This window comes from Podarcis erhardii (assembly GCF_964252035.2).
Source record: "Podarcis erhardii genome assembly, chromosome: 2".
Taxonomy (NCBI): domain Eukaryota; kingdom Metazoa; phylum Chordata; class Lepidosauria; order Squamata; family Lacertidae; genus Podarcis; species Podarcis erhardii.
Window position 1 is genome coordinate 82,320,334 of NC_138498.1, and position 26,031 is coordinate 82,346,364.

The window sequence follows — 26,031 nt, forward strand, 5'->3', positions numbered from 1 at the left end:
ACCTCGGGTTAAGAACTTTGCTTCAGGATGAGAACAGAAATTGCGCGGTGGCAGCGTGGTGGCAGCGGGAGGCCCCATTAGCTAAAGTGGTACCTCAGGTTAAGAACAGTTTCAGGTTAAGAACAGACCTCCGGAACGAATTAAGTTCTTAACCCGAGGTACCACTGTATATAATAGGATTGCAGCCTTAGTTGAAGATGTTACAGACAGCAATGTTTGCTAGGTTTAGTGTCAGCATTAGTAACTTTTGGAGCATAGATGCATAAATGAGGACGCCGATGTTTCTGTGGCTGCTTCCAACTCTTTAATCTGGAAAGTAAAAACAGACAGTTCATCCATTCAGACATTATAAATGACATGCATTTTATACAACAGAGATTAGTTTTCATGTGTGTGGGGGGAAACAATAGTGAAGTGGCCTTGAGGTGAGGCTGTACATGTATTATCTGTTTGTAGTCATTCTCGCGTTCATGCTGAAGCACATTTACAAAATACTAGATCCCACTTGATTCTGGAGTTAAGTATTCTGTTAACTCGGGTTCTGTCTTACGCATTTTTCCTAGTGCTTTTCTGTTCTTATAATTTTAAGGTGCACGTTGGGCCCTTGCTTGGACAGATTTGTGAGCTTGCTAACAGTAGTTCCCTACCCTCCAATTAATTTCTGCAGCTCGTAAGTTTGCATGGGAGGTGGTGGTACCTGGTCAGTGAAGAGGTGGAGTGACTGCTCTTTCTGTTACAAAGAGGAAAGCTTCTGACCTCCTTGTGACTGCTTCAAGGAGGGAAGTGGCAGTGCAGAAACCTGATGCTTGTTCATGTAATACTATACCATAGCTTAGCATCATGTCTGGATGCAGTGTTACTATAGCATTCAATAAAAAGTTTGGTGTCTGCTTGGCTATGCACTGTGCATCTACATTATTTATTTAAAGGAGTTTCAAAGCTGTTTTAATGTTAATTGTTTTCGGGAATGATAGTTTTCCATAGGGGCTGGTATCCAGTGTCTCCTTCCTCTCCTGCCTCCAGAGCCCAAAATCAGCTCCAAAGGATACCTCAGCCCCCCCAGAAGCAGATGTGGGCATGCAAAGCGCTGTACGTGGGAGGAGAGGAAGGAGAAGTCCTGTTGTGAGTGGAAGTCATTTCCGCTAGCAGATGGGCACAAACTGGATATCACCCAGTGTTATTCAAGAACAAACCTACAATGTCTGTATAAAACTATAGTTCCTAGGGCTCTTTGGGCCAAGCTATGACAAACAAACCATATTTGAAACCATATTCAGACTGTTTTCCATTCATATTATGGATGTACCCAGATGAAATATGTTCAAGCTAGCTGATTAGGTGCTGAATTATCTCAATAAAACACCAAAGGGGAAAAACCTGGATAGATTTTGATTAGAGTTTTGTACTCTGCGTTGCTTGAGAAACAGCAAAAAGTTACTGTTTTTTAAAAATTCTCAGTTAATTGATCACATGTTCATTTGCAGAATCTTGGTGGTTTAATAAAGATTATCACATTGCATTCCCTTGATCATTTTCAGTTGTATCAAGCGCTGCTGTTCTGCTTCTGCAATAGAAATTCCCCCTTTTCACAACTCCTTTATCCTGTAGCTCCCTGTGCACACTTGAAATCTGGTTCAGAGGTTGCTTTGTTAGGTGTCTGCAGGTGCTTTTGGTTGTGCCAAGAAAACAATGAGCTTGGACGCATGAATGACTAATGATTTCAGTCTCTGGATTGTTACAGCCACAGCCAGTCTTGGGGCTAGCTCAGCCAATACATTTCTTGTCCGTTTAAGTCATCCTAAACATTGCTAATAGGTGCAAAGTGAACCAAGGGATCTCTTTGCTGACTGCAACTTTGAATATTACAGAGTTTCTTTTTCTAGCAGTTACCCAGTTCAGAGCTGGATGTCTGTCTGTTTCCCCAGGCTAGGAAGATTGGAGCTTGGAAGAGAGCTTTTACTTGCATAGGAGCTGGAAGCTCCACCCCTTCCTGGTCTCACCCAGGCTTTGGTATCCAAGCAGGTGTTTTCATGCACTTCTCCCTAATAGCCTAATGTGCAGCTTGCAGGGTATTTTGGTGATGGCCTTGAAGTTGCTGCCTTACTCACTATTCCCTCTGCTCCTGTGGCCTTGAAACAGCTGGCATGGCAGCCTCCTGGCCCAGGGTAAGGGTAGGGATGTCCAGAGTAACTGTCTAGTCAGAGTCGTTCCCAGTGTGGAGATCTGCTGAAGGGTCTTGCTCTCCTTAGTTCTCATTTGAGGAGGTGAGAGATAAGGTCTGGACAGAGTGAGTGGAGCCCTGACACTGGTGTATCTCTAGTGAACCAGGTAGTCTCCTGTTAAAGTTTCATCTCAGCCACATATTCACTTTGTGGACTTAAGAGAATCTACCATTCTCTCTGCATCAGGCCATGCATATCCTGTTTGCAATATGGGGATGATCATTCTAGATTATTTTATACAGCTGTTGCAAGAATTGTTAAGGTAGTGTATGTGAAGAGCTTCAAGCACTTGAAATTCTCTAAAAAATCATGAGTATTAATGCTAGGTCCATGTGCTACATTTGTATATGTGATCGCGTACTCAAGGATAGGTGGGATAATTTGTGCAGATAACAAATGTCATGTCAGAAATGTCCCTAAATGTTCACATAGGCAACAATTTCAGCAGTCCTTTTAGAAAAGTAAATCTCCAAAACCCTAAATGCAATGTATTGGCAAAGGCTTTGTTAGATCTAAAGCTCCGTCGCCAAAACAGTATGTCCTTATTTTATAGTAGTATAAAGCAATGCATAAGAGAAGTGGTTAGAATGTTGTTAGTCGTAAAAGTACAGCTAATGGAGTATTTTTTCTATGCTGTGAACTGAAGCAGAAACATAATTGATTTTTAATGTTCTGTGTTCACTCATTAATAAAAAATCAATTTCTTAGATTCTAACAGGTGAAGACTGGAATGCTGTAATGTATGATGGTATTATGGCCTATGGAGGCCCATCATCATCAGGAATGGTAGTCTGCATATACTTCATTATCCTCTTCATCTGTGGTAACTGTATCCTTTCATTTTTAGACATTAATCTTAATTCTGAAATATAAAGAACATGAATATAAAATACTTAAATCAGAGATTTCCACATTCTGATTCCCCACTCTCAAAATTCTCAGTTAAATTTGTGTAAACACGTTGGTCTCCTAACCAGTCATTACTGATAACGTTGATTCTGTTCTTGGTTAAAATAGCTGTGATAAGGAATTGCTGGATCTCTAACAAAATGTTGCAGCATGGAATGCTTCTGTTCAGGTTGCCAGCCAGCCAGATGCCCTCTTCCAAGATGCTCCATTCTGTTTTCCTTCTCTACCCATTCTGGTTTTCTATCACAGATGATTTGACCTGGACTCTGTGCAACTCCCAGTCAGCAATAGCAATGAGCTACTTTCCATACTTGGTGGAATTATCTGTAACTCTGTCTGTAAGCCACATTTAGTCCCTGTCAGGAAGAAAGGCTGAGTATAAAATTATTATTAGAATTAGAACTGGGAGAAATACTTGGATTGTGTCGAGGATATAATTAGTTATGAAATTCCTTTATGTTAGGTGTGATGATTAAACAAACAAACAGTGATTATGGGTGATCTCCAATTATGCCTGTATGCCAGGAAAACAGACTTTTGCTGGTGTTTTGGTACTTGCCCTTCCTTTCCTTCTCCCACCCATTTTTGCCAAATCTGAGAAGTTGGAAAGCTCCTTGGAGCAGACTTGAGAGGCCACGGGGGGACTGCAGGGAAAGAAGAGGAAGAGGAAATCCACTTGCGCAACATTGGCTATCACCCAAAGTATGTGAAGAGGTGGTCCCTGATATTGAAGTGGGTTGAGGAGTCATTCCTCTCTGGGAGCTGTCACAGCACCTGTATGTCAGCATGGAAGTGGCACCTGATTAGGGCTAAAATCAGCAACTACTTTTGAATAAATTTTGTAATGTTGCTTGAGTTGTTTAGGTCTAGATTTCCTTTCCATGTTAGTTTCATTTCAGTTGGGTTTGTGCAAGAGAACTTGTGCTCACTGTCATTATCTTGCCCAGGAGAATTTGCCAGGGAATGTAATAGCCATCCCAAGCATTTCACGGAAACCAAAGCATATTCATACGCTTGCCTGAAAATGTACTGAGGGAAGGGTTGGGGTTGTGCATGCTATTTCCATCTAACGTTGTTCCTGCCAGGTATAGCCTCAAGTGTTTACATGTTTAATGGAAGGGTTGAAGGGAGATTCTTCTCCCGAATGAACTTAGAATCCTTCCCTTGATTAGGAGCCCTGATTCATTGTGCAGGGTCCCCAAACACAGGGAGGATTCTAAACATGCAGCTAAAGCATGAATTCCTACCACCACCCCAGACCTCCTTGCTCAACACATGAAAGTTGGGAATGGAGTCATAGGAGCAGGAATGCTGGGGATGGGGCTTGTGTGTGCATCCTCCCCATGGATGGTTTCAAGTGAATGTGTGAATTTTCTATTTGCTACAGACTTGTAAACCAATGTAAGTGAGGCATGGGATTTTTTTTTTAAAATAAAAAACATCCTGTACCTGTTTGCTTATGCCCTTCACTGAATTTAGGAATATGGATTTCATGCTTCCCAGTTGGCAAAGGAACTAGGTTGTAATACCTATGTAGTATCCTTAAAATGGTTTGAATTAGATATCTTGTTGAATGTCTTCTTGGCCATTGCGGTGGATAACCTGGCAGATGCTGAAAGTCTGAACACTGCTCAGAAAGAAGAAGCAGAGGAAAAGGAAAGGAAAAAGACTGCCAGGTACAGAAGAAATGGCACAGTACATGTGAAAGCAGCTTTCTTGATTTTCTCCTATGGTTCTTTTGTAAAGATCCTTAAAGAATCAGGTATACTGTAAGCACTTTGGAAAGTTGGTGTGAACTGAGGAGGTCCTGTCCCTATTAAAACAGCACACTTATCATTACAAATAAGCATTAGACATGTCTTTTCAGTTCTGAAAATGGTCAGCTGGCAACATTAAACTCTTCTTTAATGACTCCACCATAGTCATTTAACTTGTGAAAATCTACTGCATATAAAATCACCATTACAATTTATCTTGAGTTATGCAAGAAGCTATGGGTTGTATCCTACAAAACCATTGTGCTTGAGGAATTACTTCCACAAGTACAATGGAACTTTTCCTCCCTCCAATGCAGAGGGCACACAGAAGAAGGAGAGTGAGGGAAAGTTCCCTTGGGCTAGAGAAGTCATTCCTCATGCACAATGACTTAGTTGGATTCAGCACAACGTTGTTGTTTTAAAGACTGAGTATTCAACGGTTCATGATGGTGGCGGAATAAGGACAGAAAATAGAATTTTATTGTAGTCATCAGGTCAGCTTGTAGATTCAGTTCCAAGATGGAGATTGCAGGCTTAATATCTCCTTCCCAGGGGTTACCAACATTACCAGACTGCAGTACCTGATAGGGACTTATGCAGCCTGAAGTCAACATCTTGGAAGTGAATGAATAAGCTGACCTCTTGGGTACACCAACAGCCTAATTTTTATGCTACTTTTTAATTTTAACCCCCCCCCCCATGCTTTGTGTAATATCTTGCCTGCTGTTGGGAACTCTAAAGCTTCCTAAGCTTTTGTAACATTTTGTAACAATACCAATAAAGGTATTGCCCGGCTGTAGATTTTGGAATTTTAACTTAATGATATTGTTCCTACCTGGAGGATAGGAAATGCACTCCCTCATGTGTGAAGACATCCACATTGTACCTGCTTCAGTAAGCCATAATTGAAAGCCTAATTACTACCATGTGTACAGACAGTAAAATGTGCACATAAGCTATCTCAGTAGCAGATAAAACATTTCCAGTAGCAGCAGTGTTGCACTTGCTGGGACAGAGGAGGGGCGCAGTCAGGCAGTGGTGAGGTTGGGAAAGCTTTGGTTTGGCTGCAGCTATGCAGATGCCTAGCTTGGCAATTTATTTTTTTCACAGCTACCACACATGAGCTCCTTTATTTTCCCAACCCCCTTCTTTTCTTCCTTGTAGAAAAGAGAGTTTGGATACTAAAAAGGGGGACAAACCAGAAGGTGAACAAAAGAAGGGCAAGGATGCTAAGGTACCTTATTTTCACTTCTGTGTACTATATATTCTTTAAAGGCACAGACACCTGCCAATACTCCAAACTGACTGGTCTCCATCCGCGCTTGTGGTTGTACCTCATGTGGGTTGCCAAGTTCTTAGAATGCACTGAGTCCTCTCATATGGTGGGTGCCTATGGCTACTTTGTATCACGCCTCAAGGCCACAAGCAAGAGAATTTTTTGCCCAGACGCTTGCATCGACTGTTCCCAAATCTTCTCTACTGTGTGTGTGTGTGTGTGTGTGTGTGTGTGTGTGTGTGTTTAGAGACGCAAATTAGATAATAATATTTATGACCTGCTAGATTTTATTGGACAGTATCATTAAAATAATAGATGGAGTAAAAGGTTTATTTTCTAACATAATAAGTATTTGATATTTAATTGCATATTTAGACTCGGTTTACTGAAAGATTAACAATTTGAGTTAATGGAAATCATTGGAATGCTGACCTCTGACTTATCCCAAGCTGCATGGGCTCTTTATGAGACAATCCAGCTGTAAGCACATTTTTTACTGCTTATTTCTCCAACCAGAATTATTGAATTAATTAAAAATTGTAAAGTGTTGGGATTTGGGTGGGGCTGCTTTGCAGAGGGCAGAACAGGAAAAAGAGTGGCTTGGTTTAGCGTGCTGCATCAGTTTACATCTTCCATTTACCTTTCTTCTGAAGTGTTTTTGTTCTTGTAATAGGTTACCATAAATGAATATGGAGAAGGGGGAGATGAAGACAAAGATCCCTACCCACCCTGTGATGTTCCAGGTACTAATGCACTTAACATATACCGAGAGAAAAAATATTGGGTCAAGTGTACTACATGCTATTTATTAATACGACTAAAAAGAAAGTATAGATTTCACACATTTCAGCAATTATGAAATACTAGCAGGGAATTCCTGGTGCTCCCCAGGAATTTATGGAAACCAAAAATATATTTTGGTTTTTAAATGGATGGTATTTAAATGGATGGTATTTGTGAGTTTGGATTTGTCACGCCAAAAATTGGGTGAAGTCACAATTTGGTCTGCCATCTTGATTCAAAATGGCACCTGGAATCCAAACATAGATGAAGACTGTCGCCCTCACCTTGGAGATCCTCATGACAAGTTGGCAATGATCAGAGGCGGCTGAACCTAAGCCAAAAATTGGGCAAAGTCTTGCCAAAGTCACGTTTTGGTCTTCCATCTTGATTCAGAATGGCAGCTGGAGGCCTAACATTAACAAAAATTCCCACCCCCATCTCAGGAACCATTATTCTGAGTTTGGCAACGCTATCTTGAGAGGCATCAAAATGCATAAAAAACATACAAATGGACAAACCATGTTCCAAACTAAATAATGAACACAGGTTGAGGCAGTTACAGTGATGACTTAAAATAAAAATAAAAGAATCTAGAAGTTGTTCACTTTCCCACTCTTGGGCAATGTGCTTTCACTTGAATAAGGGCAGTTTCTGTTTCCTGCTGCAGCCCCCTCAACAGAGGGCACACTGTCCCTGACTCTTCAGAGAGGGTTTTCAAGGGCATGTGAGGTGGCTACATGAGAGTGCGGTAAAGAGAAAATCCTTGCCTGAGTGACATTTTTTCTCACACAACGTTCAACTCCAAGCCTGTATCTCCTGCATGGGAGCACACCTCTAGATAGATGAAAACATGCAGAGAATAGTACCATAGCTACTTCACCTGCATTAAGGTGTGCTCACCATCATAGCAAGGCCGCCACTCCCGCCTGTTACTTGCAGACAGGGCAGTGTCACTGAAAAGTCACTGGCGGGAGTGTCATGCAATAGTCAAAATGTTCTTGTGGCACATTTTCAGTGATCTGTGCAACCAAATAAAGGAGTTGGGACAAAGGCATGTATTGTAGTTGCAGTTGCAGTTGCTTCGTATCTATGGAGAGCTTTACCAGTATTCCATGGGCGGAGTGGGGAAGGCAGTTTATTACACCCTGACAGTTGAAAAAACTCGTTGCTTTGATTGTGTCAATAGGGGATGATTTGACCTGCCTGACAGTGAATTTGTGAAAAGTGCACAGAACAGGAAGGGGAGCGGGCAGCCTAGAAAACACGCTCTCAGCTAGAAGCTGCAGACAAGAATTTAAAATTGACGCACTGTTTTTCATTGTAATAACTTATATTGGGGAACATAAAGTACAGCCCTGTCAAAAGCCCATCTAGGCCAGCATCTCACAGTGGCCAACAACATGCCTCGAATGCAGGACTTGAGTGTAATAGCCCTCTTCCCATCGGTATTTAGAGACACATGCCTCTCAGAGTCGAAGTAGCAAACTATAATGATGGGAACGGCAGGAATGACCTTATATTAACTAGCATTTGTTTTAAATATCTAGTGGCTATAATCTATTTCCAATATTTTTTTCTAATATTACATATTTTGTATATACATATTAAAGAAAGTAATTAATTTGAAGTAGGTGAAGAGGAAGAGGAAGAGGAAGAACCTGAAGTGCCAGCTGGCCCCCGACCCCGAAGAATATCTGAACTGAATATGAAGGAAAAGATGACACCAATTCCTGAAGGAAGCTCCTTCTTTATTTTCAGCAATACAAACCCGTAAATAATCATTTTATGTATATGCCTTGAATTGTTTGTTATTAAATAGTACTACCACATTGAGGCTTCCATGTAAAATAGCAACACTTTTTTCTGGCTGCAACAACAACAAAAAAGCAACAGAATGACCATACAAAGCTGTTTTTCAGATGTGTGATTTCTTTGCAAACCAAACTTCTAGTAGGTTGTTTAAATGATTACGTATTATTTGAATAACATGGTCTGAATAGCAGCTATATCCAAATGTGTGGGGTTTTTTTTAATATCGTCCAAGTTATAAAATTTGGCCACTTTCCATAAGATACTCACATATGCTGTCCTATATGATACATATAAATGTACATTTTCCAGAATTACTAGTGCAGTTAACAAGACAACATGGCTGCTTTCCAGATGAACAACTTTTTAAAAAAATAAAGCTCTGCAGTTGCTTAGTTTTAAGCTTCAGGAGCAGTTAACTTCCCACTTGTAATGACATTGTTCTGTTTTGTCATTCTTTTCTTCAGGATTCGAGTAGGATGTCACAGGCTGATCAACCACCACATTTTCACCAACCTCATCCTTGTCTTCATCATGCTTAGCAGTGCTTCCCTTGCAGCAGAAGATCCAATTCGCAGTCATTCTTTTCGCAACAACGTAAGAAAAAACAGACTCCCCAAAAGAGTTGCATGCTACATCGTCTTTAAAATGGTCCCTTCGGAATGGGAGCAAACCATGAATTTAATAGATCGGTACATAAGCGTAGCTTTTTGAAATTCAGCAGCATGTGGGTATTTTCTTAAGATTCAACAGGATGTTGGAACCAACTTGGAGATTACAAAAATAGTGCAGAGATTTGTTGTGGTTGGAGCCTGGAGTCATAGAGTAGCCTCAGCTGTTGTTTTTGTTTTTACAGTGAAGTGTTCTTCATAAGCTCAGTTACAACACTAATAATATTCAGGATGTAGAAATTCCTAGTTGGGTGTTGGAAATGTTTGTTTGAAACCCTACAGACCCGCTGCTGGTCAGCATGAAACAGCATTGAGCTAGAGGGACCATTATTGAGCTAGATGGCAGTAGCACATGATGTGGTGTGGTAGTGGCGCTCACCTGACCTCCTGACAGCTGAGCCCTGTTGCTCCCAGGGAAGGAAAGGGATGAGGCAGTGGGGAGGTTGCTATGGTACAAACTCACTGGCAGTAGTTCCAGCTTAGCTCTGCTATTGCGTTTGCACAGTACTGACCTCTCCACTGCCTTGCCACTCCCCCTCCTTCCTAGTTTTCAGCCTCCACACCATGTTGTCCGCTCCCTTAACCTCAACATTAGAAAATGAAATGGGACAAGCATATAAAAACTGCAGTCTGCAATACAACTACACATAGATTTTGCTTCTATTTACAGTGGGTGTATAATATGATGTATGCAACTCTCATGTACAAATGCTGCTATAAATATTGTCTATAGCGTTCATTTTTTATTTCTAAAATAAAAAAAGCATATTCTAGGCATATTCTACAAAATAATAAATGCTACAAAAAGGTAATTTCGAATCAAGGGTGCATTTGTATGTTACCTATTTAATCAATTTATTATGTGCCCTTTAGCATAAGGTCCCAGGGTTGGTCACCACAATTTAAAATACAATATACACCAGTATAAACAAACTACTATTGCCAGAATAGGGTGGGTCCTAAAAATACATATCCCAGGTGTCAAAAGGCCTGGGGAAAGAGGTGCATCTTCAGCATATGATGGAAACTGCATAGTGAAAATGCCACACACCTCTGTGGGGAAGAAATTCCATAATTTGGAGCTGCCACAGAAAAGGAACTTCTGAGGGTCATGGAACTACCAAGAGGACCCTCTCTGCTCATCTTAACACCCAAGGGGGTCTGTAGGGAAGGGGACGGTCTTCCAGATATTTGGGACCTGAGACCATCTCCTGTTTTTGGAGGTGAGCAGTTTACACTTTTTTATATATTTGTGGCAGAAACATTTGGTCAAGTGATGAAAGGGTGTTTCTCCAGCTTTTTTAAAGTATTTCTCATATATATATATATATATATATATATATATATATATATATATATGAATGAATGAAACTCTCTCTCTCTCCCTATAGAGTTCCATATATATATTTTCTCACCTTCCATTTAAACATGAAAATAAATGAGAAAAGCTCTTTAGCACCATTCTAGGAAAAACACTTATTCCTTTTAAAAAAAACTCACCTTAAAAATATTGTGTATGTATGCAGAGAAGAAAAAATCGTAGGTATGGCCCTGCCAACAGAAGGCATTGTTAGAATAATTGTATCCATTCAAGGTTGGTGTGGTTTTATTACATGTACCGTAAGCACCAAGATCTTCAGTTGTAACAGTGTAATAGGTAGTGCCTATGAAGAAATGTTTTCTACACTAGGTTTAAATCAGCTGCTATTATTTAGTTTAGCCCTTTCCCTGAAGTGGCAGACATCCCAACCCAGCATGCTTGGTATAAAGCTTTCTCATGTACAAGCTCAGTAGGGAGCTTCATGCACAGAAGGTACAAGTGGTTACAGAGCTCCACATGCAAGGCTGAATAGATGGTTGGTGCTGTCTGTTTTGATAGTGCTGATCATCTGTTTGGGGTGGGAATCTGAATCCGTTCTTCTATTCCCCTCATCCCCTTTTATGGACTGGAAGAGGGGACTTGGATGCTGACTCCTCTTGTTTCCAAAGAGGTGAGTGGCATAGTGGAAGGTAATTGCACAAGCCGCATTTGTTGGATGGATTGAGTTATGCTACTTATTACAGCCAAATTGTATATATGTCAAGGAAGCATCCCAAAGCTGAAGTGAGTCTTCTTGGGTTTATAGGAAACTATGTTTGGGTATATAGATGTTAGGATGAATAAATAGCTCGTGAACACAAAATAGGAGAGTCTTTGCAAGGGGCATGAACTCTTGTTATTTCATACAGAAGAAATTGCTCAAATGTCTATCAGTCACACTTGCAACTTTGAGAAAATGTTGTTTTGAAGGTAAATTCATGCTGTAACATGATGACATGACAACGCCTGACTGAAATGTTTTTAATTGGGAAAAATGGGTATCTTTTTTTCCATGGACACATCAGTATACAGATATACCCTTAAAAGTTTGCCCTGTGATCTGTGCAAAAAGGACTCCATGTGTTTAGAGAATTTCTGAAGGTTCTTCCAACCACATCAAGCTGGCTTAGTAATGTATTCTCATTCAGAATATTTGAATATTCAGTACTCTCTATACGATAAGAACCAAAACCTTAACAATGCAGAGATTGTTTCATTAGTATGGTTATATTATGTTCCGAGAACAAGTTAATAATTAACGAGAACTGTTAATAATTTGTTTGCATTTCTTACAAGAACACTGTGGTGACTAAAACATAATGGGTTGAATCCAAATGTCACTCCCAGGCTCTGAGAGCATCACCCAGGCAGAATTTTACTTGGTGTATGATCCTGCACCAGGGAGGTGACTTCTGCCATTTCCCACTTCACCTGCATCCCACCAGCATTTTATCTCACGCTGTCCAGGGGTGGGTGGAGAAGCTTTAGGAAATCCACTGGAACAGTGTAGGAGACGCTGCTGGGGTCTGTAGGGGGAGGGGGATATGCAGAATCCCTCACCATTTTCCCAGTGGGATCATCTGATGGACCAAAAGGCTTCAATGAATGGAAGGAGCCTTCCCAACCATCAAGGGCAAAAGTCTGGGTCCAATACAGTAATTGCTGTAAGGAAAACAATTTGTTTTGCCAGGTGCCACCTGTACTTCGGGGGGCCATTGAAAGATGAAGTGGTAACTTTAGAAGTAAGCAAATCTGTGAATTAGGACAACTGTGAGGCAATTTTCAGTGAAACAAATAAATGTTGTTTGGTCATTGTACATCTATTTATATCTCTAAATTTACACATGTTCATAAAGTAGACATTTCTCTGTATGTGATCAAAGTTGTAAATTCTGGTAGTATTTGTAGATGAATTTCTTACTGTGGCACATGTTATGCTTTGCAGATACTTGGTTACTTTGACTATGCTTTCACAGCCATCTTTACTGTTGAAATCCTGTTAAAGGTAATTAACTGTTAATTGATCCTTGTTAACTCAGACACAGCTTTAGCAATAATGTTTGTAACTTTTTGTTTACCTTCCAGATCCTAGGGTATGCAGATTATGTCTTCACTAGTATGTTTACATTTGAGATCATTTTGAAGGTAACAGGTTTACAAAGAAGTTTACTTAAAAAGGATTTTTTTCTGTGTGTCACCTGCCACGAAAAGGCACTTGAAGTGTTCTCCGCCTTTTCACTCAACAACCAAATCTAAACCTTTTTTTGAAACCAAAGGATATTTTTCTTCATGGTTTTTATTCTATTTTACCTTTGGGTGCATGTAGAAGCTACTTTTTTATCATCACATCAATCTGACAGCTCATTTTATCCTTTTTTTCTACTTCCGGTTTGTCAGAAGAAGGAAAACTATTTCACTACGCATGAGCTTTCCTCCTCCCTTTTCTGGCATTTCAAAGAGAAAGATCTTAAATCTTTTAAAGGAGGAGCATGTAACTACTCATTTCTCTTTCTGAACTATATATTCACAGAATTAAAATAGTAGACCACTATTTTCTTGCAAAGGGACTTGCAAGATACTCTACCCTTTCTAAAACCTACTAGGATGCTTTATCTTGGGTATACATTTAAATACACGAAGAGGCATGAACATGCTTACTTAAATGTATTGCCCATGCATGAGTTCAGAACTGGTATTTCAATGTATAGTCTGTGTACTGATTATCAAGGACATCCACCAGGGGCGCTCAGAATTCTGATGTACAGATTACATTGGTGCACAATTGATGCTGAAGTCAAGCTGCTCCACCATTGCAGAATAAGGAGGAACATATAGAAAATGTGAGCATGCATTTTGATGCCTTCGAGATTGGGATCATCTGTTGTAGCCACTTCCATCTCAAGTTACTTATTGAGTATTCCTGGATATGACACAGGACCCAGTGGTATTATAAGAATCAGTACATAAACTTTGCATTTCCAGCTGAGGATCAAACATAACAAATCTATTTCCTGCTTTATTCATATTATTGTGTGTTCTTTTTACAGTGCATTTTGATTAACACTTGATAATGAAACTAATTGGGCTGTTTACAAGATATGCTCAGTTTGATAAGGGATAAGGTTTTTAGTTTTTAAAACGTGCTGAATGTGTTTCATATTTCTACCAGTGTAGCATTTCAGAGCATGCTATTTTGAAAAGGGCATGTCTCTTAGCCCTTCTGTTGGCATGTTTTGCCAGGAAAGTGGGAAACTATTTAGCATGATATTAGGGGGACTGAAATAAAGGGATATATGGTGTAAAGAAGATTGTTTAGATTATAACACAGCTGTTCCTCATTCTAGTGCAGGGATTGCTAACCTTTTATTGGCCCAAGGGTCTCATTCAGCCTTGCCCAGGAACCATACACCAATGGTGCATGCGACACTCTCTCTCTCTCTCTCTCTCTCTCTCTCTCTCTCTCTCTCTCACACACACACACACACACCCACACACACCCACCCACCCACCCCACACACAGATCCCCTCCTCACCTGAACTGTGCTATGACCCCCAGCCTGCTCATTTCCCCCCTAGGCCAGGGGTCAGCCACCCTCTGTTCTAGTGGATGCTACATTGCGCTATAGCCATTTGAAGTGAATTATCCCCTAAAATTAGAACACATCAAAAACCCAGAACCTAGCTGTTCAGCATTATGTAACCAAAAGGAAACATCTGCTACTGATTCATGAACGTAGTTTCTGGTGGCTTACATTTTGTGTGTGTGCCTGCATTTTTCAGTCCACAGTATTTTATTTATCAGTGTTTTATTGTGGATAGCCAAAGACAAAATGTGCATTAGTGTTGCATCAATCAAATTCTTTAATTTTGGTCTTTTTTGTAGTATTCCAGTCTTTCCACTAAGCAAGATTTATTCAGTGCAAGCATCTTGTAAACAGCCTTGTGAATCAAGCAGAGGTGAAACAAAATAATTAACTATGACCTTTCTGTTTTTAGCTGACAGTGTTTGGAGCATTCCTTCATAAAGGATCTTTCTGCCGAAATTACTTTAATTTGCTGGACTTGTTGGTAGTGGGTGTGTCTCTTGTGTCATTTGGCATTCAGTAAGTATTACAATAAATATATTATGGGCTACTGCTGCTGTTCCTTGTTATGTGTATCTGCGATGTGGTACACAAGTAGCACTCATTTCTGTATTTAATAACTGGCCTACCAACAAGCAGACAATTGCCATAGTTCCTGGACTGAACAAGCTTAAAACCATAGACCATTAACAAATTGTTAATCTCATAGCTATACTTTGAGGAAAGGAAACAAGGGAATGTTCACTTTTCCAGTGTGTAGTTTAATAACTAGAAAAATGCTAGCAAAGGAATATCCTGAATAGTACAGGGTCCCTGTACAGCCAGTCATTTATACAAGAATAAGTTAAAAGGGTGTGCTGTGGGACATAATGGAACTAAAGGCTAAATCTGTTATCCTCCCATTGTGAACCAATCCTGACTCTATTTGCATTTTCTTGACCCTGCATCTGTATACCCCATCCTGAGTTCTGTTTCTTAATCTCAAGTAATGACAAAATGTTGGGAACTGGCCTTTTACCTATTGCAAGATTCAGGTTTCATTAAGTGATTTGTCCTTATGACTGTGATGAAAATTCTTCCAATAGAGGGTGCAGATTTTGAATCTGTCTGACTTCTTTTCTTTTTTAAAAAAATCTCTGTAGAACAGGAGAAGAAAACAAGGAAAGATTCCCCACAGTGCTAGTTAGAAGGTTACAGGTTGCAAATGGGGTGTCATTCATGCTTGATTCTATGATAGTTCACAATCCCTATGCTGGAGACAAACCTGACTGGAGCCTGGTCTATAACTGTTTCTGCAGCTACTTACCTTGGAACCATTGTTTTATAAATGTGGAGCATATTCAGCCCTGTCTAGGATAGATAGATTACTCACAAGTTGCTGAAAGCACTTTGTAAGAACCCCCTTGAGCACCCTGTTGGTTGGTTTATTTAACAAAGGAGAAGAGGAGGAGAAGGAAGAATTGAAATGACTCATACACTAATACTTACTCCTATAAGTAAATAAAATTATTTCAAAAGTGATGAGCTGTTGTGCATGAGTATGACCTAATTTTGTCAGAGCTGAGGAATGAAATTAAGGGATGGCAAGTTAATGCTTTATTTGTTTTTACTTTTCATCTAGATCAAGCGCCATTTCAGTTGTGAAGATACTGAGAGTTTTAAGAGTCTTAAGACCCTTAAGGGCTATAAACAGAGCAAAAGGACTTAAGGTTGTTATCTGAATTTTCTTTTCTGAATTACAAACAAATAACATTAGAAACATTAGTTGGCATTTACCATTAGAAACATTAATTAATGTTAGAAACATTAATAAGTCATGGGGGCTTTGGAGCCAATGTTTATGCTTCCTAGAATAAAACTGCTTTTCAGCAACATTCAGCAACTGCTTTTCAGCAACATTTTATTCATTTACATACACCAAAATGTGTACTGATTGCCATGTAAGTGCAAGGCAGGCATCTTTAGGAAAGCTATTCCATAAACTGGGTACCACTGCTGAAAAGACCCTCTCCTTTGTTGTTAAATAGTATACCTTCTCCCAAAGCCTAATGGGGTCTCCTTTGTAGCCATCATGCATCACAGAGGGTTTCTGCTTCTCATTTTCCTCTGAGTGGTATGCTGCTTGTTATTCCATGTTTCCCCTGGATCTGGTCCTATCAAATTCCTTGCCCACCTTCTTCCTTGCCCCAGCTATTGCAGAGCAACAGAAATATTTACATTGAGGCAGCTTAGGGAACAGAAAACCTTTTCCATCTGCTCTAGTTGTAAAGGTTTGTGACTGCAAACCTATACATTTTCATGGGAGTCAGTCCCACTAAACTCAATAGGGCTTGCTTTTGTGTTGGAATTTCTAGGATCACACTGCTAGCTTCTAGTGAAGCTGTTTCAGATTGCCTAGTAGGGATAGCAACACTACAAAGAGCAGTGTGATCACCCTTTAAGATGCTGCTCCTTATTGCTTACAAATTCTGAGGATGAAATTGAAAGAGCATTGTTTGGAATGCCAATAAGATCTCTTAATTTGCCAGGCTGCAATCGTATACACATTTATCTAGGAGCAAGTGGCCCTTAGTTCTGAGCTCAGTCTGTAAAGCATGAGACGCTCAATCTCAGGTTCATGGGTTCGGGCCCCATGTTGGGCAAAAGATTCCTGCATTGCAGGGGGCTGGGCTAGATGACCCTTGCGGTCCCTTCCAACTCCATAATGCTATGATTCTATGACATGCATTGTAAAAAATAATTAATGAAATGCAGGTTCATTGAGCATGATGATGAAAACACCCAACGAAAATTGCACTGACCCTTTATTTTCTTGACTTCCCCACAGCATGTTGTTCAGTGTGTCTTTGTCGCTATCCGAACAATTGGTAATATCATGATTGTTACAACTCTGCTCCAGTTCATGTTTGCATGTATTGGAGTCCAGCTCTTTAAGGTAAGAAGAGAATTCCAACCCTGCCCCCGCCTCAAACCTATCAATTCCAGAGAACTGCACTAGTGAATTATACTTTGCAAGCCTTATTGAACTCCAGTAGAGATGCATGTAAAAAAAGATAAGAATAGCTAATGGTTCTGTGCCATGGATTCTACTTCCATGTTCTGTTTTATCCATAGGGAAAGTTCTATCGGTGCACAGATGAAGCAAAACAAAACCCTGTGGAATGTCGGTACGAACGTTTTCCTCTTAATCTGCCTGAATTGGTGGTTTTTTTAAAAAAAAGCATTGCATTTCCACAGTAGCTATCTGCTTTTTCCTCCTGTAGGGGAATATTTATTGTTTATAAAGATGGAGATGTGGAGAGCCCAATGGTGAGAGAGAGAGTATGGCAGAACAGTGATTTCAACTTTGACAACGTGCTTACTGCTATGATGGCTCTTTTTACGGTTTCTACTTTTGAAGGATGGCCTGCGTAAGTATACCGTTTATGAAGGTCTTTGCCGCTATTTTTAAATAGTGAGCAGCTGCTTATGTTCGACATCATCTTCCTTTCAGCATGATACTTTTGGAAGGACTAGGATCCTTGACTCTCACTGAAGGTAATGGGAAGTGAGGACATGTCTTAATAACTTTTTTATTATTTATCCTGGAGGTTTTTTTCCCCACTTAGGAAGATCAGTGAAATTTCCTGATGATTTTCCAAATAGATAATTTAGTCTTTAAATAAAGCTTTTAAAAAAATAAATCGAAACCTCTGCATTTTTACTTTAAATTAGGTGAAACTTTTGCAAAATGTGTAAATACAATAGTCTTGTTTCAGTTTACAATACAATAGTCTTGTTACAATACAATACAATAGTCTTGTTTCTAGTTGCCAGTTGCAACTAGAATTAACACTTTCAGTCTTCTTTACTTTAAATCACCTTCTTTCTATTTTTTTTTTATAAAAAATATGCAGGCTTCTGTATAAAGCTATAGATTCAAATGGAGAGAACATAGGTCCAATCTACAATTACAGAGTGGAGATCTCTATTTTCTTTATCATCTACATCATCATTATTGCTTTCTTCATGATGAACATATTTGTTGGTTTTGTCATCGTTACATTTCAAGAACAGGGAGAACAAGAATACAAGAACTGTGAACTGGACAAAAATCAGGTAATAAAGAATACACTTTTAAAATGTTATTAACATGGAAACCGACGTCTAGTATCTGTTGTTTCAGAAGAGGATGCTCTTCCATTTTATTTATTTCTATTAAAGAGTAAATTTCCTCATGAACAATCATTGGATAGTGGTAGAGTGCAGCATGCAGACTTAGGCAACTGAAAAGTTAACCATGGCCATACTACACATTCATGTCTTTCTTTCATAAATAAATTGTTTCAGAAATAGGAAACCCCTCCACATGTGAGGTAGCCTGCATCTAATGGAGGTATCTTAGGTTACTTCTCTGATGTGAAGCTTGTTTTGATGTCATTTCCAGTTAAATTGTGACCCTCACCGCTATGTTTGAAATTTCTGCCTTTTATAGCGTCAGTGTGTGGAATATGCTTTGAAAGCTCGACCTTTGCGTAGATACATTCCAAAAAACCCATACCAATACAAATTCTGGTATATGGTGAACTCTACTGTCTTTGAATACATCATGTTTGTCCTCATCATGCTGAACACACTATGCTTGGCTATGCAGGTAGGAATTGAACAAACTGCCAATTACTCACAGGCACAGAATACACATGGAAACTGTAATGTAAACTAATGTTAAGCCACTTTGCAGTAGACTTAATTATAATTCAGAATTCTAATTGCTTGTATAATTCAAGGATGAAGCCTTGTGCAGGTGTTAAAGGCACAAGGACATTCATTGGTTCAAGATTATGATAAGAACTAAGGGGTTTTTTGTTTTTTGTTTTTATTTACTGCCTACAAATATTCTGAATATTCTTCTCATCTGTTTCATTTGCAGCACTATGGGCAGTCTAAACCTTTTAATGATGCAATGGATATTCTAAATATGGTTTTTACTGCAGTGTTTACTGTTGAAATGTTTCTGAAACTCATTGCATTTAAGCCCAAGGTAAGAGAATTTGCATTGTTTAGTTAGGATTAGTTATGCCTTTGGATCAGTTATTTTAAAACCACATGTTTTTTCTGATTAAAGAGACAAATAGCAAACAAGGTTTCGTGGTAAAGTATCAGAGAAATCTTCACAGAACTATTCCATCTGATAATGCTGTGCATGCAACTGCAGGAAATGAGATGTAGACATGTTTTTTAAATGGTTGCTGAGTAATAGATGTGGTCAGGAGTACGGTATATTGTTGTTAAATCCCCTCTTTCTAAATCATTCCTTTCGAGAGCTGAAAAGTATTCTCCCACCACCTTAAATTGTACATACACAACACAACAATTATTCATGAACTTTTGTAGTCAATACTAAGGTTAAATAAATACTATGGATCAGCTAGCACACTTGACCACTTTAGTAGCATAATATCACAAACCACTGTCACATAAATGGTCAAAATTAAAGCTGCTTGAACACACAAGTATTTACAAGTTGGTTCTTTTGACAGCTGTTAGTAAACATTTTCAAAGACACAAGCAGGTTTGAGCAATGGTGAGCGCTTCATATAAACCTGAATTTGAAACCAAAAGTTTTTTAAAAAATTCAGAATTTGTAAATTTTATAATTTTGATGCAGATTTCTTATGTATGATCTAATTTCAACCATTTTCTTGTGCCTGTGGCCTTGCAGCGAGCTTTTGCAGCCTGAGGGCCACATTCCAGAACTGGTCGTGGCCAAGACCAAAGTGGATGTGGCCAGCCCACATACACAAATCACACTTGCACACAACACACATCCATCCATCCTCTCACTGACTGACTGACTGACTGACTGGCTGACACACACACACACACACACACACACACACACACACACCTCTTTCGTCATGCACAGTTCCAGCCTCTCACCCCCACCTCCCACCCGTACACCTTTAGACTTTAAAATACTGTACCTTCTAATAGTTCTTATAGGAATTTCCCACCACACACGTCTACTTGCACTGTGTAGGGCATATTCCGTAGAAAGTTACAGTGCATGGGGAAGGCTAAGCCTTCCTTCTCCAGCTGTGAAGCTCCTGAAAATAGCCCTACATGGCAGGTGGAAGGATGGGAGCCACAGGCTGCATCTGGCCTTTGAGCCTTGGCCTCCCCACCCTGACTTAAAATGCTGTTTTTTCTTTGAAGGCAAAAAATAAATAAAAAGCATCTTCCTCCTTTTTTGGAGAACAATAGCGTGCTGCATCGATACTCTTCTCCCTGCAGAAAGGAGAGTCAGCCTTCGTGTTCGTGGAAGTTCCACTGTTGGAACATCCTCTTATTTTATTAAAAGCAACTGGGGGAAGGGGTAATTTGGATAAGGGTGGGGTTACTCCCCACTTTGATTACTAGCCAGTATCCCCCTTCCTCCAAGGTGCTCTTAGCTGTGAAAGGATTAAACTCTTAAGTCTGTTAAGTTTTCCCCTCTGCAGCTGATACCAGCTTTGGAAGGGGTAGTTTAGGTGAAGGCAGTAGTGCAAAGGCAGAGGGTCAGTGCCCCTCACTGTAGCCCTAAACTAAATTGAAGGGGCCATGCCTGGTTTTGGAGAAATTAAACAGCATCAGGAGCATAGGCTAGTCCTACTGTTAGAAGAGGTGTTCACTTCAGGCATCAAAGGCAAGGGGCAAAGATGGGTGAGGACCTGTTGAAGGGCAGAGCCATGAAACCTGTTCTGCTTTCCTTAAGCTAGCCTGCTTTCAGTTTGGTTGGCTTTCGTATGTGAAATGGGAGGGAGGGTGCCATCTTGTCCTTCACCTCTTGGGCTGGTCCTGATCAGGCGATCCAATTACAGAACGTCCATACCATGTGCAGTGCTTGACCATTCTGAATTGGTAATGAGAAATTTGCAAATACAGGTGTTTTAATGCCAGCTGAAACTAATGCTAGATGTATAATTTCATGAAAGACAACTGTTGCCTAATTAGATATGGAATTGTTTCCTTTTGCCATTTTGAATCAGATTTGTGTGCCAAAAAAGAAAAGATACCTAGTAAGTAGATGTACATTGGGTTTTTGCAGTGATGAAAGCTGTGAGATGTGTGATGCAAGTATACTTGCTGTGACTTGTCCATATATTGCATTCTCCCTTTTCCAGAGTCATCTTTATTTCTTTTACTTAGTGTTATCTATTTATTTATTTATTTATGTTTGCTTGCTTTGGCTTTGCACATTGCTGGGAACAATATTTGTACACGCTGACAGGAAAGGTTTGCCTTAAGAGATTGATATGTGACATGTTGTTCCAATATTCTAGCAGGTCCCATAGTATCTCCATTGGACTCATTCCTTCCACGTAGAAAGTCTGCACAAGACTCTCACACCACAATGATAGGGTCTTCTAATTGCCTCCTGCTCAGTAACTCATGTTCTGCTTGAGGGGAAGGTTTTCAGCCCATCAGCATTTCTTCGGGGGTGTCTGATTCCTGTCCATGGTTAATCTTCAAATACTTGAAAGTTGTCACATAGGACCCAAACCATTGAGTTCCAAAGCTATGATTCTAATAGAAACCTGGCTCACAATGCTTTATATTGCTTGAAATTCTTTTTTATGCTAATATTGTAAGAACAGAATGTGAAATTACAAAGAAAAATGAAGACTGTATTTCATAGGCCCTCTCTTCATGGGATAATCCTGGGATTATCAGGAAAGAACCTGATAATAAAACTCCATACCCTTTAGAGATTTCATTGAACAGATGAGTCTTCAGAAATATCTGGTGGTTTGGAATAACCCAAGTAATAAACTCTGGAAATGCTAGTTATGCTGGTTTGTTTGTTTTTATTTTCCTTCCCAAATTTGAGATTAAAAGATACACTAATAATACAGAGCAGAACTGTTTCAAAGCTGTTTTAAAAATATTTCTCAATAAGCACACACAAGTAGCTTAAAACGAGCAAGGGGCTTAAATGCTGCCCATTAGCTTTATGTAGTCTGTCTTGCCTTTCACCATTATGTCACAGTGTTTCTGTTCTGAGCACCATCTTTTTCCATTTCAAATTGACTTGGTTCATTTTCAAGCACTTCTTAAGGAATCTTAATCATACAGCTATCAAAACAGTCTGCATATGAGTGGTGCAATTTTGGGTTGGCTACCCTACTTTATCCCACACATATGTTTCACTGCTACTCTGCTGATCTTTTGATTTTCAGTACTATGTTAGCTTTCTCAACTCGTAGAAGCACACATTTACATTTCCTTCTCCCCTGAATCTTTTGAGTGCTGTAATTTTAGCTTTTTCACAGCTCATGCCTACAGGGAATTTTTTTTTCATAAACAATAGTGGTGATGCATCAGAGTATGGAAGGACATCCTGTACAAGAAACCTGGGGGAGGCAATTTGCAACCGACTGATCTTACTGCTGCCCATGGGTCTGCTTTTCCCCCAAATAGGCATGCTATAGGAATTTGATTTCTGTCATTTCCGGTGCAAACTGACATGATATGCGCACTCTGGGCCTAATGTGTGGATCAAAATCTAATGAGCCCCTGGGATTGTGCACTTATACAAATTTTGTAATCCACTGCTTGGTTCAAAAAATGTACCATTCCTCCCCCCCCTAAAAAACGTGTATTTTGGCCTAAAATACATTTAGAAGTGTAAATGCATTTAAATATTTCATTTTAAAAATAATCACAGAATAATGCAGAAGGCAGATGGAATGGATTTATGAATAAACCCGTGTGAAATTGTCACAGAGTGGGAATAGATTAATCTGCCTATCTCCAGCCCCAGTAGTTTGGGAGAACAGAATAGCCACCCTAAGTTGTAGTATAGTTTCCAACCTTTTACCCTTTGGAAAAGGATTGGAAAGTGAACTCCTCTGAGGGCAGGGGTATGGAACTTCTGGCCTGTGGGCCCAATCAGACCCACCAACAGAATCCAATTTCCACCCTGTCCTGTACAAACCTGTTTACACTGCTCACAGATTCACTGCTCTTCAGATTCCTGTCAGCATGTGGGGATCAAATCATGTCACATATCAACCTTTCCTTCAGTAGACAATATTGTTTGGTTTTTCTCATGACACCATGGATTTTTGTTTGAAATAATTTCTGTTTATGAAAAAACTAAACAGAAGTATGCAAATATTTTGACATTTCATGTGTAATCACAAACGTTTGCACCCTGCCTGCTCTGTTCAGGGCTATTTTAGTGATGCCTGGAACTCGTTTGACTCCCTCGTCGTTATTGGCAGCATAGTAGACATCGTTCTCAGTGAAGCCGATGTGAGTATACCCCAGCCAAACCCCTTCAGTCCCACTTCTCTCTTTTCTGTTTTCCTACTTATTTCTATTATCTGGACAAGTCACAGAATTTGGATATATTTCTAAACTGAATGCAAGCCATTCATAGTTCAGCTATGGCAATTTAGGAAAACAACTAGCTGCTGTTGGCTTCCCATTTTCTCAGACTTGAGGTGAAAAATGCAGTACTGGTGCATTGCGGAAGCTCAGATTGTGTTTCTGTGTTATAACACTGTCCTTTTTCTTCTCTTTCTTTTCTGTTTCTGTTTTCTCGTGCTACTGAATGCTTGTCCTAACAGCACTATTTCACTGATGCATGGAACACTTTTGATGCCTTAATTGTTGTTGGTAGCGTCGTTGATATTGCTATAACAGAAGTTAATGTAAGTAACCACCATTCACCCCACTACAAAGTAATCACTGTCCGTCAGAATAGAATAGAAAAGTAGAAATAGAATTAATGACCCATGAATCCCAACACCCTTTTTGGTTTTGAATTGTTTTAGTACTGTGTGAAGCAGTGGTTCTATCATTAACGCAGTAATGACTGCTGACAGATGCGCAATAGCTAAGACAGAATGAATTCAAGGCCATCGTATTACAAAGGTGTCTAAAGGAAATTCAGACCTGTACAACCTGTTGCTTCTCCCATGTCTCATAGTTGACCAACTATAAATATTAGCTGGACTGGGGCTGAGTGAACTTCTTGCTTTGTTGCCTGCCTGGAATTAAAAATAAATGGCTGAGGGGCTGAACTTGATTTGATAACTCATAGGTTGCCTAGACCTGATTAGTGTAAGCAACTGGGGAACCTCCATTGCTTTTGGAGAATTCACTTTATTGGCCATGTCTGCGATGCAATTGTAGTGTATTTCTAAGCTATTTTTTTGGAGTTGTTGCTAAGCACATAGAGCTGCTGCTTGCTGCCCTGCCTCCAAATACCTTATTCCTCTTCTCCCAAAGGAAACAGTCTCCATATTTCCATTAGAAGGTAGATAGTTCCCATTTCCTGAGGGTTATAGAGCTCCACGAAAGATTTTATTCAAGTCCAACAGGATTCAAGCAGTTTCCAAATTAGGGTTTCCCCCCTTCTTAGACATTCACTTGCACAGATAGATAACCATTCTCTTCCATCATCTCTGAGTTCAGGGTTCTGGAGATTTTTTTGAAATCTTAAACCCTCTTCAGACTTAAATGAACTCACCGTTCTTGTTGTTCTCTGTAAATTAGAGGACAAAGGTCTGAATTGGGAAACCTCCTTGATCGTTGGAGCCTTCCCACACATTTTAGAACTCTAATTTTCCAGGGTTCTAAAACACATAGGGAACTTCCACAAGTACAAGAGGCTTAGAATTCAGGTGGCCATCCTTCCAACTCATGGAAGAAGACATAAGACTTTCAAAACTGATTCTTGAATCTTAATACCTAGCAGATGCCATGTGTTATTGTTCCATAGAAATACTGTCCTCTGGCTTTCTGGAGTACAGTGTTCATAAGAAAGCACACAGATACCACCAAATTTTATTTTCATGCATATATCTCACACATGGGGGTTTCTCATCTGAATGAAACTTTGATTGAACAGATTCTCCTCTTTGCCCTTGAGATATACACAGATCTTGGAACATTCTACTGCTCTGTAGCCTCTAAATATTGAAGAAATGGGGACAATGAAAGTAGGGCCCAGAAAGTTCCGTCACTGATTATCAGCTGGTAAAGGTTAGTGGGCACAGATGAAGCAAAGAACTGGGGTGGGTTTGGAGAACCCCCAGAACAGCATGCATGAGAGGGGAGTGGGGATCATTTTGTCTGGCAGCTTAAAGCTTCTGCTGATAGAACAGTCAGAAGAGTGTGATGCTGGATTCCTCATTTAGAAGAAAAGTTGCTCCAGATTCAAAACCTGGACTTCCAGATGTAATAAAATGAAATATTTTTGATTTTTGCTTGCTCAGTGTTTTTGCATTCAAGGGGCACATAAAGATTTGTTCACCAAGCAATACTTCAGCCCAAAACATAACTAATTTGGAATAGCAGATACTCAGATGCTCAACCCTATGCAAAAAATACTTTCCTTGAAAACATATCCAGTTTCTTTAAGAACTGAGCTGCCTACTGTAAACAGAGCTGACAGCTTAACATATATTGTAGTTTACACATTTGACTTGCAATGAATAGATACTTTTACACTGTGTACTAATAACATCTATAACACTGGGCAACAATTTTTTACTTTTTAAATGTTGTCTAGATTTCTACAACTGATTTAGAGTATTTTTGCACTGCTGAATCAGGAAATGGCATCTGTTTCTCTCCATCAGGTCAGGTTTTTGTGTTATGTTGATTTGAAAAAAATCACATCTTGTGAC

General features: G+C 39.6%; 1 protein-coding gene across 18 annotated transcripts in view; it reads left to right on the forward strand.

Annotated features, from left to right (window-relative positions):
- Nucleotides 1-26,031, forward strand: part of CACNA1D (calcium voltage-gated channel subunit alpha1 D) — a 192,772-nt gene that overhangs the window by 112,940 nt on the left and 53,801 nt on the right. For 5 of the 18 annotated variants that reach the window (XM_081848801.1, XM_081848791.1, XM_081848805.1 and 2 more), the window contains 18 exons: nt 2,931-3,051; nt 4,693-4,807; nt 6,053-6,122; nt 6,838-6,907; nt 8,576-8,717; nt 9,224-9,353; nt 12,733-12,792; nt 14,784-14,890; nt 15,993-16,080; nt 17,199-17,306; nt 17,486-17,538; nt 17,635-17,781; nt 18,268-18,469; nt 18,846-19,004; nt 19,281-19,391; nt 21,379-21,408; nt 23,564-23,647; nt 23,965-24,048. In XM_081848801.1, the coding sequence (XP_081704927.1) occupies nt 2,931-3,051; nt 4,693-4,807; nt 6,053-6,122; nt 6,838-6,907; nt 8,576-8,717; nt 9,224-9,353; nt 12,733-12,792; nt 14,784-14,890; nt 15,993-16,080; nt 17,199-17,306; nt 17,486-17,538; nt 17,635-17,781; nt 18,268-18,469; nt 18,846-19,004; nt 19,281-19,391; nt 21,379-21,408; nt 23,564-23,647; nt 23,965-24,048 (1,881 nt within the window). The remainder of the gene's footprint in view (nt 1-2,930; nt 3,052-4,692; nt 4,808-6,052; nt 6,123-6,837; nt 6,908-8,575; nt 8,718-9,223; nt 9,354-12,732; nt 12,793-14,783; nt 14,891-15,992; nt 16,081-17,198; nt 17,307-17,485; nt 17,539-17,634; nt 17,782-18,267; nt 18,470-18,845; nt 19,005-19,280; nt 19,392-21,378; nt 21,409-23,563; nt 23,648-23,964; nt 24,049-26,031) is intronic. The other 13 variants (XM_081848799.1, XM_081848800.1, XM_081848792.1 and 10 more) reach the window with 5 other exon arrangements.